General features: G+C 43.1%; 2 protein-coding genes across 2 annotated transcripts in view; one reads left to right on the top strand and one right to left on the bottom strand.

Moving 5' to 3' along the window:
- Positions 1-18945, top strand: part of COG5 (component of oligomeric golgi complex 5) — a 127248-nt gene that overhangs the window by 17040 nt on the left and 91263 nt on the right. The window lies entirely within an intron of this gene.
- Positions 4712-12948, bottom strand: GPR22 (G protein-coupled receptor 22). The gene is made up of 3 exons (XM_039354476.1): positions 12067-12948; positions 10113-11132; positions 4712-6316 (listed from the first exon to the last, which is right to left on the bottom strand). Exon 3 carries the CDS (start codon positions 6290-6292, stop codon positions 4994-4996), a length of 1299 nt encoding a protein of 432 aa, XP_039210410.1. The 5' UTR covers positions 6293-6316; positions 10113-11132; positions 12067-12948; the 3' UTR covers positions 4712-4993.

Raw genomic sequence — 18945 nt, 5'->3', positions numbered from 1 at the left:
GACCTTTCCTGCCACGGTTACGAAGTGAATCACCGCCGTTGTTAAATTAGTAACACGGTTGTTAAGTGAATCTGACTTTGGTTCTCAGAAGGTCGCAAAAGGGGATCACGTGACCCCCACGGGACACGGCGACCGTCATTTATTTATTTATTTAATTTATTTATATGCCGCCCAATCCCAAAGGACTCAGGGCGGCGTACAAAATTAAAACAATCATCGAGAATAAAACAATAAAATAATACAATCATACCGCAAGTCCGATCATGTCCCAACCCCCCCCGGGGACATCAGCCCCAGGCCTGCCGGAACAGGAGAGTTTTAACGGCTTTCTTAAAGGCTGGTCATAAATATGAACCAGTTGCCGGGCGTCTGGATTTTGCTTGTGTGACCACGGGGATGGTATAACGGTCGTAAGCATGAAAACGGGCCTTAAGTCACTTGTTCAATGCCACCGTAGCGGTCATTAAAAGAACGGTTGTAAGGTGAGAACTACCCGTGCCTACAATTTTTTTTTTTAAAAAAAGAAAAATCATGTAAAGTACTTTAGGTAACAACAGTACAGAATTTCCTCCGCACAAAGACTCATCTTTGTCAGTTGCTCAGCTCCAGTTGGCCTTCATTTTAACTGGGGATTATTGATGTGGTGTCACTGAAAACTGGCAGCTCCGCACTGATTAGAATTGCAAGTGTGTCTTTTTGTCGCTTGTTCTGTGGCAAAAGAATGATTGAAAAAACCTTGGATCAGAAGTTAATGTGTCCGACGCAGGGGATGGTGTTGAATTGTAAACTTTAAAACTCGAGTGTAACGAGAAAGCCAAGGGACTCTGTGTTTGCAACAAATCAAAGTAATGGTCTTAAATCAAGTTAATCCTGGGGTGATACCAATTTGGAGTGAATGGTGAAGGGAGTAATATTAAATGTGCATTGCTTGCTGGCTTTTTTTCTGGTCCCGCAAATCTATTTGATAGGCTTTGGGGAAAACGTTGCTCCTTGATGGTGCAATTTTATACAAATTAACTAAAATTTTAATTTTCCTCTAAAAGTCTTTAAAAGGGCTTTACTTATTCTAAATAATGAATAGCTGCTTAGTCACTGCTCTGTTGAAAGGGAATTAGGGTTGTCTAGTTTTAGCTTTTAGATCAGTGGTTCTCAACCTTTTTAATGCCGCGACCCCCAACTGGTCGTAAGTCGAGGACTACTCAACTGGTCGTAAGTCGAGGACTACTCAACTGGTGCAGCACCGTTTGCAGAATGGGACTTTTGGCGGGCTCAGCAGGGCAGAGACAGCCTGGACAATTCCTATTGGCTTTTGAAAGCCAATAGAATTAGACTCTATTCAAGAGAGTTATTCTATTGGCTTTCAAAAGCCAATAGAATAAAAGGGAGTAGCACAGCTAAGGAAAAGGGGGAAAAAATGGCGGACTGCGTTGTTTGGCGACCCCCGTGAAATGGTTGTTCGACCCCAAATGGGGTCCCGACCCACAGGTTGAGAACCACTGTTTTAGATTGTCTCAAAACAAACTTTTAATATGGATATTTTGTCTTCGTCAGAATAGAATTTGTTCTTGAACTTTGGACTTTTGAAAATGGAAGCAAAGGCACTCTTGCTCATTAATCAATCAATCAATCAGAGAGTTGCTAGAGCATACAGTATGCAATTTTTCCTTAGATCTCATAATTTACTACATTTAATGAAAGAATATTGTTCTTTCAACCACTGTCTCTCCTTCCTTGTGAAAAACATAAACATCTTTATTTATTTTTCTTTCACCCTCTTACAAAATAATTTACTCATGATATCACGGGGGGTATCGGGGCATCCAGAGAGTTTAAAAAAAAAGTCAAGATGCTATAAAAAGCTCAGCTGCCATCTTGATTTTTTTTTTTTTAACCATATCCCATGGATACTGATCAGCTCATCCTATGAATGTGCCATCAATTTTGTTCCTGGCACTTTTCCTTAAGAAAGATTAGCACGGAAATGAAATTGACAGCCTTCAATGTTTTCTAATGGAGCATCTGTGGAATATGATCACCGCTTTCTTTGAACTAGTTCACGTTTTTTTAAAAAAAAAAGAAAAAAGAAAGAAAATTGGGCTTTGGTTTCCCCAGTTGCAATGTATGGCTGGACCCTAAGAAAGGCCGAGCGACAAAGAATGGAGGCCTTTGAACTCTGGTGCTGGAGAAGACTCCTGCGAGTCCCCTGGACTGCAAGGCGATCCAACCGGTCAGTCCTAGAGGAGATCAACCCCGACTGCTCTTTAGAAGGCCAGATCCTGAAGTTGAAACTTAAGTCCTTTGGCCACCTAATGAGAAGGAAGGATTCACTGGAGAAGAGCCTGATGCTGGGAAAGATGGAGGACAAGAGAAGAAGGGGACGATAGAGAATGAGGTGGCTGGATGGAGTCACTGAAGCAGCAGGCGTGAGCTTAAATAGACTCCAGAAGATGGTAGAGGACAGGAAGGCCTGGAGGAACGTGGTCCATGGGGTCGCGATGGGTCGGACACGACTTCGCAACAAACAACAACACTATCTGACCAGATCCATGTGTGTAGAGTTCAAGCTACTACTTCATTGCATTCTGCCTATAATACAGGAATCTTCCCGATCTTTCGGGAATTAACTAGGAGAACATTTTAGGCTAGTACAGGTAGCCCTCTACTAACACACTTTAGCCTAACATTTCCGTTGCTAAGTGAGACAGTTGTTGATTTTTTTTGCCCCATTTTACAACCTTTCCTGCCATAGTTGTTGAGTGAATCACTGCAGCTGCCAAGTTAGTAACGCGGTTGTGAAGTAACTCTGGCTGGCCCGTTGACTTTGCTTGGCAGAAGATCGCAAAAGGGGATCAGGTGACCCCCCCCCTTGGGACGCTGCGACCGTCATAAATATGAACCGGTTGCCAAGCGTCTGAATTTTAATCACAGTGGTCGTAATCCGGAAAACAGTCCCAAGTCACTTTTTCCAGTGCTGTCGTAAGCTCAAACGGTCACTCAACAAATGGCTGTAAATTGTGAACTACTTGTAACAGTTACCCAGCAAACATATTTGCAAAGCTGCAAGGCTGGGCTCTTTGAGAATAAAACTTGTAAGCTGTGGCTTAGTTGTGTGATTAAATTATGCATCTGAGTGCAGCTTGACAGCCTAGAACAGTGATGGCGAACCTTTTAGAGACCGAGTGCCCAAACCGCAACCCAAAACCCACTTATTTATCGCAAAGTGCCAGGGCCGCATCAGCATTGTGGTGCTCTCATGGCGGGGGCAGGGAGGCGCCTCTGAGTGCCACCTCTGGCATGCAAAAAACGGGAGCGCAAAAATGGGCCACCGTGCTGCAAGGCGCAAAAACGGCCGTGCCGTGGGGTGCAGACACAAGGCGCTGCACCATGCAAGAATGGGGCAGAGCTAGTGAGTATCACGCAGGCACTAGCCCCGGCCCATTTGCAGCACGTGTGTGCTCGCGGCCCCGTGCACGCATGCATGCATGTAAAATGCTTCCCCCTCCCTTTTCTTCCAGTCCACCAATCAACAATGGTTGGTGACCTCTGTTCTACCACCTCTACTCAAGCTTGCTAGTTGGCCGCTTCGCCTCCTTTGTGCTGGGTGGGGCTCCTGCTCTGGGCGGCAGTGGTGGCCTGAGGCCTGCCTCTGGCACGCGTGCCAGAGGTTCTCCACCCCTGGCCTAGAACATAAATAGCTATGTATCTCGCTAAGGCTATCGTTAAGATGTTTGTAAGCCTATCGTTCCCTGCCCTTGTCTTAGAGTAACTGGAATTTCTGATTTGTGATTCTCAACTATAATTCCAGCCAAATTTTTCCTAATTAACCGAGCACCACCAGTTGCTACAGTGGATGCTCTTGCTGGTCCCTTGTGGAAAGCCAGCTGGGTGACATTGAGTCAGTCACTGGGAGATTGTGAATTCTAGTCCTGCCTTAGCCCTGAAAGCCAGCTGGGTGACATTGGGTCAATCACCAGGAGATTGTGAATTTTAGTCCTGCCTTAGCCCTGAACGCCAGCAGGATACAAATGAATAAATATGATTAATATGGAAAAGTAGCCAAACACCTTTGGCATTTCTTGTTGTCTTGGACTGAGGTTTTTAGATTTGACAAAACATTTTGGCCTTATCAACTCCAATTTGGCTTAGGAATATGAACAAGCAGTTTAGCAGTGTATAAAAAATCACATTTCTGGATCGAAACATTGATATATATATATATAAGCACTTGAAGAATCCTTTAAAACACGTAAGCAGTAGATAAATTCATTCCTGTTACCCAAACAGAAATTTAGGAAGAATTAAAAATAATTACAATTTAGAAAATTCTTACTTGTACAGCAGTCTTTCACTTATTTAAAATCAAACTTCTCTCAGGCTGACTTTTATATAGGTATAAACCCCCCCCCTCATAATACCCTTTTGATGAAAATTATTTGTAAAAGCATATATTGTGGCTCCAAATAATAGTGTGCCTTGAACTCACAAAGCTGCTGGTAATTACTTGGGACACGTAGCTTATAATTTTAGGCTTACAACTATAGTTGAGAAAAATTTCAATTCATTATCAGACACCCGAATATTGTGCCAAAACAGGGCAGCTAATAAGCCTTAACCGGTGCGCGCTATTTCTCTGGCCCAAATTTTAAAAACAAAGTTTTACATATTTACAGCAAAATAGACATTTTTTGAAAAGTGACCACTATTTTAAGGCTTTTCTTGTTAGAAAATATTTACTTAAATGTATATTAGAGGACAGAGTATTGACAAAATATAACCATGGTTTTACGCTTAACAAACCGCCATGCAACACACATTTTTGAATAATGAGGAAATAAATACACAGCTCTGATCTGTTTAAATGCATTTTTCAAACCATTACAGTCCGGTTTAATGTTTTCTCTCCCTTTAAAAAAAAAAAAAAACTCTGTATTTGGCAGTCGTGGTTTATCCTTGACTCCCCCCCCCCTTAAAATAATCCTGTGGATACCGGAATCTAGTCCGTAACGACTTGAGGTACTAAACACTTCTGCCTCACTTCATTGTCTTCAAAAGTGATGGCCTTGCTTCTCTTGGGCTCAATCCATGAGTTGTGTATCACAGCGCTGTTGGGAATTGGGTCAGCTTCCACTATGGAGACGACGCGTTTTTTCATTTTGCTTTTCAAAACTTTTTGAAATTTCTGTCGGGTGAAGGCGTACAGAAGAGGGTGGAAGATGGTGGTCCCGTAGGCCATGACTAGAAAACACAGCCTCAGCTTGACCAAAAGGTCACTTGGGCCCGAACATAAAATGATTGTGTTTAAAACGGTGATCGGTGTCCAACAGAGAACAAAAGTTGATATGATTAACAGCGACATGCGGAAGACTCTTTTCTGCCTTTCGCGGCGTTCCCGGTGTCTCTTGACCGCCCGCCGTAGAGCGATGATCACCGAAACGGAAGTCCTTACCCCAAAGACCACGTTTCTGCCTCTGCTGGCTTGCGACGTTTCGGTGGGTTCCTGTTGCGTAGCCAAGGAAATGGTCTTCTTTTTGGCTTTTTTCTTCTGCCCCGTGGAAAACCGCGTGCCTATTCGGATGTTCAGGGCCTGAAGTATTTTGCTGTAGGTAATGAACATCACTACCACCGTGAAGAAGAAGATGGGGATTTGCACCAACAGGTGATAGTACATGCCCAGTTCTGTGTGGTATTCATTGGCACTGACGCACAACAGCGTCTTGTTTTCCCAAGTGTTGGCCCTATGGAAGCTGAAGAAGTTGACCTCAATGAAGGGGATCAAGAAGGAGAAAAAAGAGATGATCCAGATGGACGTCATGAGGATCACAGCCCTTCCCATCGTCAAGATCCGGTTTGCGGGCTTCACAGAGATGTCGTAGCGGTCCAGAGTGATGGCGAAGACGTTGATGGCAGTGGACACGCTGGCAAAAGACACGCAGGCCTCGTGGAAGCAGCAGACCAGCGCAGAATTGTTCTCCAGGGGGAGCAGAAGGATGACGATCGTCAGAGGAATGCACCCCATGCAAATGATGACGTCGAGAACGTGGAGGTTCATGGTAATAATATTACTGACCGAGTTGATTAAATTGGATTTCAAACAGTAAAGTACTAATACGGTGAGGTTGCTGCCAAGCCCTAGGACAATTTCCAACATCAGGAATCCGGTGAGGGAAACTTGAAAGCTCAGCGGGTAAGACAGTGGCTGGTACATATTGGAGTCTGTGTCCCTGATGGCATCTCGAACAGTAATGTTAGATTCAGACGGCATGTTGGCTTCTGGGACGGAAGAGAAACACATCCTTTCTCGGAAGTTTCTTTTGCTCTGAAAGAAGAGAGAGAAGTTAGGAAGCGAATTGATGTGAGATGCGCTCTCTCTCTCTCTCTCTCTCTCTCTCTCCCTCTCTCTCTCTCTATTTTGCTTGTCTGCAGAAAATAATTTCTTTAGTTTCGCCAGCAGATATACAGTGGCTACCTGGTTTCAGAAATTAGAGATGGTACAAAAGAAGCAGGACAAGAAGCAACGGGTGGAAACTAATCAAGGAGAGAAGCAACCTAGAACTAAGGAGAAACTTCCTGACACTGAGGACAATTAACCAGTGGAACAGCCTGCCTCCAGAAGCAGTAAATGCTCCAACACTGGAAGTTTTTAAGAAGAGACTGGACAGCCATTTGTCCGAAATGGTGTAGGGTTTCCTGCCTGAGCAGGGGGTTGGACTAGATGACCTCCAAGGTCCCTTCCAACTTTACTACTATATATATATATATATATATATATATATATATATATATATATATATATATATATATATATATTCTAATGACAAGGACTGTGTTTGTGGAGCATATTAAAAGCATGCTTAGCTTTGAATGCCATGTTTAGTGAAGGTAGGTAGATGGGTAGGTATGTAAGCAGGTAGAAAGGTAGCTAGATAGAGAGAGATAAATAGGTGGATGGATGGACAGCTAGATAGATAGAAGATGGACTGTGATTGGCAGACAGATGAATGTGTGTAGATAGATAGATAGATAGATAGATAGATAGATAGATAGATAGATAGATAGAGACATGGGTAGGTGAATGGATGGACAGCTAGATAGATAGAAGATAGATGGACTGATTGGCAGACAGATGAATGTGTATATATACATACATACATACATACATACATACATACATACATACATACACAGAAAGTTTTTTCAGACAGACCGGTCTGATTGATTGCACCTTGGCATTTTTGACTGCTATATTGCAGTTCTACTTTTTATAATCACTTTTGCCTTGCAGCCCCCTAACTAGGGCCGTTAAGCAGGCTCAAGCTGCTACTGCAATACATTACAAATTCAGGTTCGAATCCCATAAAGGGTGTGGCTAACTGATGAGGGCTAATGAGCCTGAAATATCTATACTAGTCTCTCACTTAATTCTTTAAATCTTTGTCAGCAAAAAGATACAGTGTATGTGTGTGTGTGTATGTATGTACGTATGTATGTATGTACGTACGTATGTATGTGTGTATATATATATATATATATATATATAGAGAGAGAGAGAGAGAGAGAGACAGACAGACAGACAGACAGACATGGGTAGGTAGGTAGGTAGGTAGGTAGGTAGGTAGGTAGGTAGATAGATAGATAGATAGATAGATAGATAGATAGATAGATAGATAGATAGACAGACAGACAGACAGTACGTGGACGGACGGATGGATGGATGGATAGAGAGGCAGAGAAATAGAAAATTAATATGAGGTAAAGGAGATACTTGTGCAAGAAATAACATTTCTTCTTTTTCCCTATGGATATGCAAACTGTATCCTGATTTTTTTAAAATTGCTCCGCAACCCTTTTGATTGAAAAACCAGGGTGAAATCTTCCAATAAAGGCCTTTTATAAAATGCCATACTTGGAAAAAAATGGGATTATAACTATAAGCCTTACTCTTCATTAACAGCTCCATTTCCTACTGGGAAAGCACCTGCTTTGGCTGTACATTTCACTGTGCTAAAATGTATACAACAGTAAATGTAGGCGTGTGCATAATGTTACAGTCCAGTATTAGTAATTTAAATATATCATAGATGCCCAATGCCCAGTTGTATTATTTCATACAATTGCCATATAAATAGTATAAACTTATATAGGATAAACGTATTGTATTTGTTGGGGGGGGGTATATTCCCTTTTAGGAGATTTTTAATTGCTAGCAGAGAATGCTTTTTGCATTGCCAAATTATGGTGTTGCATGAAGCAACGGACTCTAATCATAATATATTTTGGTTACCTAATTAGGCAGGACAATATGCTAATGATGGTGGGCTTAATCTTGACAAGAGTGAAGTGGGTGATATACATTTGTTTACTTGTTCTAAAGTCTAATATAAAAGCCTGAAACACCTTAATTTGGTGAAATAGTAACTGCAGCATTAGTGCTCAGGCTGTGGCCCCACCCTCAGCATTTTATTATAACAGAATGAAGTATTTTATTTCTATCAGATGCCTGACAATAACCTTTTTAATATGCCCAGCCTCCTACTGGGGCATCTAATACTTGCTTACATTTTTATCCCACTAAAATAAGAGAAGCAAAAGAAGCACAGGTCGTCCCGAACGTACGACCACAAATTGAGCCTGATTTTTCCCCCGTCGCTAAGTGAGACATTTGTTAAGTGAGTTTTGCCCCCTTTTGCGACCTTCCACGGTTGTTAAGTGAAGCTGGATTCCCCGTTGATTTTGTTTGCCGGAAGGTCGCAAAAGCGAATCGCACGAACCCGGGACATTAAAACCATCATAAATACGAGTCGGTTGTGAAGTTTTGATCGTGTGATCTTGGGGAATGCTGCAACAGTTGTCCTTGTGAAAAATCAACTGTAAGACACTTTTTTTCCCAGTGCTGTGGTCACTTTGAACGGTCACCAAATGAATGGTTGTAAATTGAGGACTAACCTCTGTGTGTAGGATTGCAAAATACAAAATTTTGACTTATTTGCCCTGTTCATAGAATTACGTTATATATCTGTTCAATTAGCATCAACCAAAGGAATGACATGTTGGAATTATTTCAGCTAGAAAGATCACAATACTGAGAGATATTTCTTAAAAACGGGGATTTCTTACGTTGTAACTTTAGGCATTAAAATTAAACAGAGAATAACCACGATTATTACCACTTAGTGAGGACTTAACCACGACAACTGTCATACTAAATGCACTGTAAATTGTATTGTGTTGCACCGGATTACAAGAAACAGAGAGAAAGGGAGGGAGGGAGGGAGGGAGGGAGGGAGAGAGAGAGAGAGAGAGAGAGAGAGAGAGAGAGAGAGAGATACACAGGTAGTCCTCGACTTATGGCCCCAATTGAGCCCAAATTTTTGTTGTTATGTGAGACATTTGTATATAAAATATAAAAATATATGCATTAGAGGTATTCCTTGACGTATAACCACATTTGAGCCTCACAATTTCTGTTGTTCAGCGAGACAGTTGTTAAGGAAGTTTTGCCCCCATTTTACGACCTTTCTTGCTTCAGTTGTTAAGTGAATCACTGCAGGGGATCAGTTAGTAACCCAGCTGCTAAGCGAATCTGCCTCCCCCATTGACTTTGCTTGTCAGAACGTCACAAACGGGATCACGTGACCCCAGGGGATACAGCAACCGTCACAAACGTGAACCAGTGGCCAAGCGTCTGAATTCTGATCACGCGACCACGGGTCGTAACGGCGAAAAACGGCCGTAAGTCGCTTTGTTTTTTTTCCCAGTGCCGTTGTAACTTCGAACGGTCGCTAAACTAACTGTGGTAAGTCGAGGACTACTATAGTAAGGGTGGGGAGAAAAGAAAGCGAGCCGTAATAAAACCCAGCCTATCTCGGCACGGAGAAGCTGCAGGGACGGGCGAAGGAGGGAACCTCGCAAAAATGGAAAAATGTCCACGTGCCAGCCGCTTTCGAGGGGAGATTAAACATCAAGTCGTATCAGGCAGAGCTTCAGTTAAACAAAAGCAGAGAAGATGTCAAGCCGGAGATCATTAAAATGAAATGTGTATTTCCTGGACTCTGCTCTGTTCTTTGGTGAGCGTTAAACAACGGCCAGGGTGCGCCAAAAGCCTCTGACCTTACCTGAATCGCCTCGCCTCAAGGGCCTTTCAGCCGAGTGCAACAGCTTGTCGTGAGTTCAGACATGGTGTCGCTGACAGGTTTTTGACAGGCGTGTTCGCCTCGGCAACGCCGAAATGATCTGCTCCCTGCCTGGTGGAAGATTTTAGTTTTCCTTCGGTTCCAGCACTTCAGCTGCGGGTTTCAGACCCATCGCCAACCCCCCCCCCCTTGTGACAACTCCAAAAGACTTAAATGGCCCAGTAAAATTCTACACAACAGATTGTGGTGTAGATACATTGGTTTTCCGTTTCCAAGTTACCGATGGGGAGAGCAGCACCTTTGTAAAACGGTTCATAAATCCGTATCCTTCGGGAGGGTGGGCACCATTTTTTTTATTTTTTATTTTATTTTTTTAAAAAAGAGAAAATTCCCTGAAGTTGCATAAAACATAAATGAAATGCCGTGGAACCAGCTTCAGGGGTCTACCCTGAGGTCGTCCCCCAGCAGTTTTAAATTGGATTTGAGAGTCTTTCTGCTCATTAGGCCGCAGGGACTGGTTTTAGAGCAGGAATCGACGTGGTAAATGTTAATATGGGTTCTGCCTTTGCCTTAAAAGCCACCATCCCAGGCATAGTTTCCGTAAACTTTGCTCCCTGTCAACAAGTGACCCAAGGAACACGTACCGAGATAATTAAATTAATTTGGAATCGCTTCTAGTGTCTCGGCTTTCCTTTTGCACAAATGCCCAGCTGTTTCTTCATTCGCTGCTTGCATGGTGCTGTGCTGTAATTCCACTCGTGGGAGGTGTTCAGGACTGGACCTTAGTGCGAAACCCTCGTGTTAACACTTCCGTTTGAACAGGCACTTCTCGCTAGGCTTTTGCACTCTCCATGGTGTAAAGCCTTGCTTAGGTCTCTATGCCGCTCCTCTTTTGAAGTCTGTAGTATGAGCACATCTTGCAAGTTGCTTGCGTTATTCAGATTCCTCCGTTGCCGTATTCTTTACATTGTCATTCACCAAGCCCAAATGACTCACGAAAACCTTTGGGGTGGGGGTGGGGAGGAATTAAAAATAGAGGTTTGAGTCTAATTTGAAGAAAATGATCGATCACAAACAAATATTATCTTCCATCGGTCCCAAACAATGTGAACCACGCGCAGAGTCTTTTTTTTTTAGGGGGGGGGGAGTTTGCAACCTTTAAGAAGATCAAAGCATTTCCAAATACGGTTTGTTCTCTCTCCCCCCACCACCACCACACACAAACACACATATCTCCCAGCTTGATCTTTTAAATTGGATGTATTTAAAGATGGCATTGGAAAGCAGAGGGTGGCGAGCAGCAAGGAGAGTGTCATCCTTTCTTAATCGGATTTGTAACAAGGGTGCGATGAGATGCAACGTTGTGCTCGTGCAAAAGACTCCGTTGCTTCAGAAAAAAATGTAACTAGCCTGTTTTGCACATTCCTTTTCAATCCCTTACCTGTGTATCGACTTGCGTGCATTTTTTCCCCCCAAACGTGCCTTCAGTAACAAAGCATTAAAGACCAGTGCACCAAGAATCGGAAGCTTATTTTTAAACCTATCCAGCAATTAAAAATTGGCCGTACGAACCACCTTGCAGAAAGGAGCAGCTATTTATGGAGGATTGGAATGGACGAGTGGTCGCCCAATAATTGGATGATAAAGCCCCCTTTTAACCACGCTAAGGGATGCCTAACAGCTTAGAACTCAAACCACACTCTCTCCAAAGAGCATTTTGGCAAAAAATAAATAAAAATAAAAAAGGCCCCAAACCCCCCACCTTGCATATTTTCTAACCTCTCCAAATGAAACCTGTAAAATTGACAATCGTGTCAAGCTCGCCGGTGGCGTCAGTCCAAGGGAAGCCCAAGGAGCGACAGCAGAAATTTAAGCTGAGCTTGAAACCTCTTCGCCAACCACTTCTCTCAGAATTGTAATAAGGAATGCACCTTACCTCCAGCCAGGGCTGAGTAAATTCCCAAAGACAGCTGAGCAGTTCCAGCTCGGTGGGATTCATGTCGGGGTGGCGGCTTTGTTTTGCGTTTGCACTTGTCAGCCGAGTACCAGACAGGGGAATCCAAAGCATCTTTTCCCCCAAAAAAATCCCTTGGCTATTGTTTCAGCCTTTCGGTTCGCGCACCCAGCCTGGAAAAGCCGTGTGTGTGCACACACACACACATACAGCCTGCTGCAGTCTCCCACTTCCTCCAAGAGAATCAATAAGCATCTGCAAATGCATAATGAAAGTCCTTTAACATCCTGAAAGCTTTTCGGTCTCCAGAGGCTCAGCCGTTGGGAAAAGAAGGGCAGGTTTGCTGTTTAGGAAGAAAAAAAAAAGAAGAATCAGAAAAGCTTCAATCGGGCAGCTTGTGTGGAATGACAATCACTGCGGACGGATGCAGTGCGCTCACTATATTTGATTGGTCCGGGGGATGTTGGGCTTAAAATCCGTGCAGCCTGCTGGAGATGGGAGTGAATTTTTATCTCTCCTCAGTTTCGGAGGGGGAATTCTCTTGAAAGGGCTTCCTAAAAAAACAAACAAACAAAAAAAACCCAACCCCAGTGATTGGTGTAGGATGCCTGGAGTCTGTTGAAATGTGGGGTTTAGCTCCGCGGCTTTGGACGGGATCCTGCCCTCCTTGGGCTGCACCAGCTGCAGCGAGACTTCCGTTTCCATAAGGGGAACAGGTGGAATATGCACCACTGTTGTGCATAAGAGATTTAAACAGCTGTGTGGCATCCGGCCTCGGTTTCTTTTGGCGACGGAAACCCATCGTCGTCTGCAGTTGGGAGGAGAACGGAGTTTTAGCAAGTCAGGCCCGCTTTGGTGCTTCCTCGGAACAAAAACTGCATCCAGTTTTGGTCACCACGCTGTAAAAAAAGATGTCGAGACTCTAGAAAGTGTGCAGAGAAGAGCAACAAAGATGATTAGGGGACTGGAGGCTAAAACATATATGGAACGGTTGCTAGAATTGGGTATGTCTAGTTTAATGAAGAGAAGGACAAGGGGGGACATGACAGCAGTGTTCCAATATCTCAGGGGTTGCCCCAAAGAAGAGGGAATCAAGCTATTTTCCAAAGCACCTGAAAGCAGGACAAGAAGCAACGGGTGGAAACTAACCAAAGAGAGAAGCAACATAGAACTAAGGAGAAACTTCCTGACAGTTAGAACAATTAACCAGTGGAACAACCTGCCTCCAGAAGCGGTGAATGCTCCAACACTGGAAATTTTTAAGAAGAGACTGGACAACCATTTGTCTGAAATGGTATAGGGTTTCCTGCCTGAGCAGGGGGTTGGACTAGATGACCTCCAAGGTCCCTTCCAACTTTATTATTATCATTATTAAAGTGTCTTCATCATTTAGAGGACAAAATTAAATTTGGTATGGAATGCTTATATGGTACTTACACTAAGGAAAGTTCGTTATTTTAATTAAGGCCGCCTCTAGTGGGTTCAGGGTGTCCACAAACTTTGGGTTGCATTGAGAAATAACGTGACTTTCCCCTGATTGTTCGGTAGGAGCCGTTGAATATTGTTTTTTTTTTATGCCTGGATGCCCTTTTCTGCCCGTGTCTTTCTTTCTATTCCTTTTCATTGTTTTGGCGGCCATTTGCTCATTTTCCTTATCAGCAAAATGCAGGTAATCCTTGACTTAACAACAGTTCGTTTAGTAACCGTTGGAAGTTAAACGAGACTGGGAAAAGTGACTTACGACCATTGTTGTTTTTTCACACTTACGACCGTTGTGGCATCCCCAGGGTCACGTGATCAAACTTCAGAGACTTGGCAACTGGCTTGATTGTACGATGGTTGCAGCATCCCCGGGGTCATTTGCGATGGTCTGAAAAGCGAAGTCAACGGGAAAAGCCAGATTTGCTTAACGACCCCGTGAACTAACTTGGCAACCGCGGCAATTCATTTAACAACCGTGGCAAGCAAAGTCAAACAATGGGCCTGAACTCACTGAACAAAGGTCTCGCTTATCAACAGAAATATAGTCGTAAGTGGAGGACGACCTGTATTTTCCTGGTTTTTCAACACAACCATCCTATGCTGCGCCACGTGTTGAGCGTATCACGTGAAGCGCCCTTCTGGATCTGTTCTTCGAAGCTGCGAGGTAGTTCCTGAAATGGCGCGTGGCCGTTTCGTGGTTCCAGCTGAGATCTTTCGGCCACCAACCCAGTTCTGCTGATACAGCCGGGCAAGCGTCGCACGGAATGATTTGCAGAGTTCCTAATTATCCACAAAGCGAGAAGTGGGATGTGCATTTAGGTCCCGGCTGAATCGGGATGTGCCGTTAGATCTCCGCGATGAATAATATTTGGCAATTGGCTGTTGAAGAATCCATTAATCTCAAACGATGCCTCGTTAATAGTTCCTCCTCGGCTGTCGGTTCCACTGTAATGAGCCCATTAGCAAAGCAGAAACGTGCGGTCTTTAACTGGGTGCTTCGGTGGAGGTGGACATATTATCCGGATACCGAGCAAGCGTCCTCTTTTATTGAAGCCAGAACTGCTAGAAAAACAGAAAAATTTGCAGGAGTTGCTTTGGTTACTAGTAGGAATCTGGGTACAATTCAACGGGCTGCTCACTAGCTCTAACACCCTTTCGGCCTCATGTCCTTGTATCTTAGACCAGTGGTTCTTAACCTGGGCGATATTGCCCCCCCAGGGGGCGATTTTATTTTTCAGGGGGGCGATGGACTGAAAAGGGGCGACGCGGGGGCGAAGGAACGAAAAGGTGGCGATATTGGGGTGATGAAGAGAGAAGTTTTGGGGACACTTTTGAGACTTTTTCGTACAGTGAATCGCTGTATATCTGTCGTACAAAAACATCAGATGATCGGTATTAGTGGATTGAATTGTGTTTTCAAATGTTCCTCCAGCTAGCTTCAGTACAGAACGCCTTACATATGTGAAGACGCATCGCTTATCTTCATGCGCGTTGCGCAGCAGCCTCTACCCATACAGTGGCACGCCATTGGCCAGAATATGGGAGATATGGGGAAAAGACTGGAAATAAATTATTTGCATCAATTTTAAAGAAAATTGATGCAAATAATTATTTGCATGACAATTTTGAAGAAAAAAACAAAAAAAGTGTTTGCATAAATTGAAGAATTATTTCCTATGTTGTGATTGAGAGGTTACGTTGGGGGAGGGGGGCGATGACAACTTCCTCATTGGCTCAAGGGGGCGATTCGTTCAAAAAGGTTAAGAACCACTGTCTTAGACCGCCATCTTTTCTGAGAAAAATCCACCCACCCTATAGATTCTATGGGGGACAAGTAGGCCTGTGACCCTTCTCCCTGAGAGGCATGGAGTCAGGGAAATTCAGGTAGCCCTCGACTTAACGGCCGCAACTTGAGCTCCCAATTTCTGTTTGCTAAGTGAGTTTTGCCCCCCCATTTTATGACCTTTCTTGACGCAGCCGTTAAGCGAATCACTGCAGTGGTTAAGTTAGTAAGACGGTCGCTAAGTTCAGTCTGGCTTCCCCGTTGATGTTTCTCGTCAGAAGGTCGCAAAAGGACACTGCAATCATCGTAAGTATGCGCCAGTTGCCGCGCGTCTGAATTTTAATCACATGACCATGGGGATGCTGTAACAGTTGTCAGTGTTGAAAAACGGTCCTAGGTCACTTTTTTCCAGCGTTGTCGTAACTTTGAACGGGCTGTTGTAAGTCGAGAAGTAGCTGCCTAGCTATTAAGATTATCCCTTGTCTATTTAACAATGTCTACACTATTGTTGTATTACATTGTATAATCTGGCCACAGGGCTCTGGATAGATGTATCCAGTGTTTTGGGTACCTGCCAGATGTGTCTGGCCCCATTAGCCAAAATAAGCTAGTGTGGTGTCCTGATTTATTTTTAGAAGTTAAATCAGAGTGGAACTTTGCAGTGGAAAACTATTAGGGACCAGCCCAAATGCGAAACCGTTTTCCTAATCATTTTATTAACTTACAAATACATCAAGTGTGTAGGTGGACACTGCAATTATCTATTTTATCAGATGTTTCAATATGAAACAGGAGATAAATCTTTTGGTCTTTTCCATTCTGCCCCTTGAAATTCACAGCCGAGATCCTTCACTTATTTGGTGATCGTGTTAACACGTTATCGGTTTTCCTGATAACACCTTCTGTTTACTTTTCAGTAAGCAGAATACCTGGGTGCTGTGCTGTGTTGTTATAATTGCACTCTTCCTCCAACTGTACACTGCAATTATAGATAGTCCTTGAGCTACGGCCACAATCGAGGTCAAAACTTATACTGCAAAGTGAAACATTTGTTAAGTGAGCTTTGCCCCATGTTACCAATTGTCTTGCCACCGTTGTTAAACGAATCGCTGTTAGTAACATGGTTTGTTAAGTGAATCTGGCTTCCCCATTGACGTTACTTCTCAGAAGGACGCAAAAAGCGATCATATAACGCAGTGGTTCTCAACCTGTGGGTCAGGACCCCATTTAGGGTCGAACGGCCATTTCACGGAGGTCACCAAACAACGCAGTCCGCCATTTTTTTCCCCTTTTCCTTAGCTGTGCTACTCCCTTTTATTCTATTGGCTTTTGAAAGCCAATAGAATAGACTCTCTTGAATAGAGTCTAATTCTACTGGCTTTCAAAAGCCAATAGGAATTGTCCAGGCTGTCTCTGCCCTGCTGAGCCCGCCAAAAGTCCCATTCTGCAAACGGTGCTGCACCAGTTGAGTAGTCCTCGACTTACGACGGGTTGAGTAGTCCTCGACTTACGACCGGTTGGGGGGGTCGCAGCATTAAAAAGATTGAGAACCACTGATATAACCCATAGGACAACGCAACGGTCATAAATACGAATCAGTTGCCCAGCGTCTGAATATTGATCCCGTGACCCTGGGGATGCTGCAAAAGTCATAAGTGTGAAAAACGGTCATAAGTCGCTTCTCCCCCCAGTGCTGTTGTAACTTTGAATGGTCCCTAAATGAACTGTTCGTAAGTCGAGGGACTATCTGTACTCTTTGGGTAATTTCAGTGAGTTGCAAATAGATGTATTGCTTTTGATCAACCTCTGAATGTGCTATGTTCAGAAGTTTTAAAGGAATATATTTACGTGTTTAAGCCCTTCTTCTAGTGCTTCCCGTTGACTTTGTTTCTCAAAATGCAAGCTTTGAACAACCTTGTCCAGGTTATATGATTTGTTTGTCCAGTTTGCTGTTGTTAGTTGCGAAGTTGTGTCTGACCCATCGCGACCCCATGGACCACGTTCCTCCAGGCCTTCCTGTCCTCTACCATCTTCTGGAGTCCATTGAAGCTCACGCCTCCTGCTTCAGGGACTCCATCCAGCCACCTCATTCTCTGTCGTCCCCTTCTTCTCTTGCCCTCCATCTTTCCCAGCATCAGGCTCTTCTCCAGGGAGTCCTTCCTTCTCATTAGGTGGCCAAAGTATTTTGAGTTTCAACTTCAGGATCTGGCCTTCTAAAGAACAGACAAGGTTGATCTCCTCCAGGACTGACCTTGGTTGCTAAACCGGAAATAGAGCATTGGGTCCATTTATGGACTGTGACATCATCACCTGGGGTTACCGCTAAGCTATTCCATTCTTGATCCTTTTGATATGTTCAACCAGCGTCTTCTCTTTCGGTCTTCCAAGAAAGATGGAAGACGGTCCCGAACAACATTTCAGGCGTTCACATGAGCTGAAAATATGCGGTTGGCCAAACAGTGAGGTTATCATTTATAATTTAATTCACCTCCTTGATATTGAGAAGTGGGTGTGGAATTGTGCATACCCCTGATGTGCAACATCATGTTTTTAATGCCCATGTTTGAATGTGGCTGAATTCGTTCTGCTTTTCCCTATTAAAAACATATTAAAATTGATATTCCTATTCCTATTGAGAGCAAGTTTCTATATTTGAAACCCGAACTTAAATCTCAAGGGCTATACCCATTTTAAAAGCAAAAATTCAGTGTGAATCATTGTTACTTTTCATTTTAGAAGGTGTTCCTGAGTTTTAATAGTCTCTTTGCTTCTCCCCCCCCTCAAGTCATGCATGATTGCTAAACTAACTAACTAAAATGTCTCTTCAGAACTGTATAGGAACCCAAGAAATTAGGATATGGACAGTCACATTTTAATGTGTTTTTCCAATGAGAGCATAAAACTACTAACCCTTATTTCATAGATGTAGGTTGAATTGGTGTTTCAAACAAGCTGTCCATTGTGAAATTAAAGTCTCTTGCTTCGTGATTATAATTTCAGATTTATGATTATTGACCCTGAAATCAGGGTTAGCATCAGCATTGGTTGTTGTAAATAATCATTTATGTGAAAAAAGGTGTACTAACCCCCTGTCCAGGCATAATATAAAAGACATTTTAATATGGAAACTGTTTGGATCATGATTTTTGGGGGGGGCATAGAATTTCTTTGAGATGGTTCTATTAAAAGACCTTTGCAAGACATGATAAGGTGAAACTTCTGTGAAAGGAAGAGATATTAAATATCTATATTAGATATTTAATTATTCAACAAAGGCTTGCTTTGCAATATTTTCCCTTCTCGCCTCTTAAATTACCACATTTCTCCTTACTTGACGAATTTTAAGAAGGATCTCTGTTTTCTCATATTAAACTAAGGATGCTTTATCGTTTTTTAAAATGAGTTTCAGTGACTATATTCATTCGATATATTAAACCAGAAGCCCTTGTTTTATAAACTACGCTGATTATGTTTACAGAATACAAGGGCCAAAAATCAAACAAGCCGTCGTGTAGTTTAATGCTAATATGTCAAGCCACACGGTAAAAAAAAAAGATGTGATATGAACAATATTAGATGCTGGCGAGCAATAAACA

This window comes from Crotalus tigris, unplaced genomic scaffold (genome assembly GCF_016545835.1).
Source record: "Crotalus tigris isolate CLP2741 ecotype Arizona unplaced genomic scaffold, ASM1654583v1 scf7180000018553.2237530, whole genome shotgun sequence".
Classification (NCBI taxonomy): domain Eukaryota; kingdom Metazoa; phylum Chordata; class Lepidosauria; order Squamata; family Viperidae; genus Crotalus; species Crotalus tigris.
This window is presented reverse-complemented; position numbering and strand designations above follow the sequence as displayed.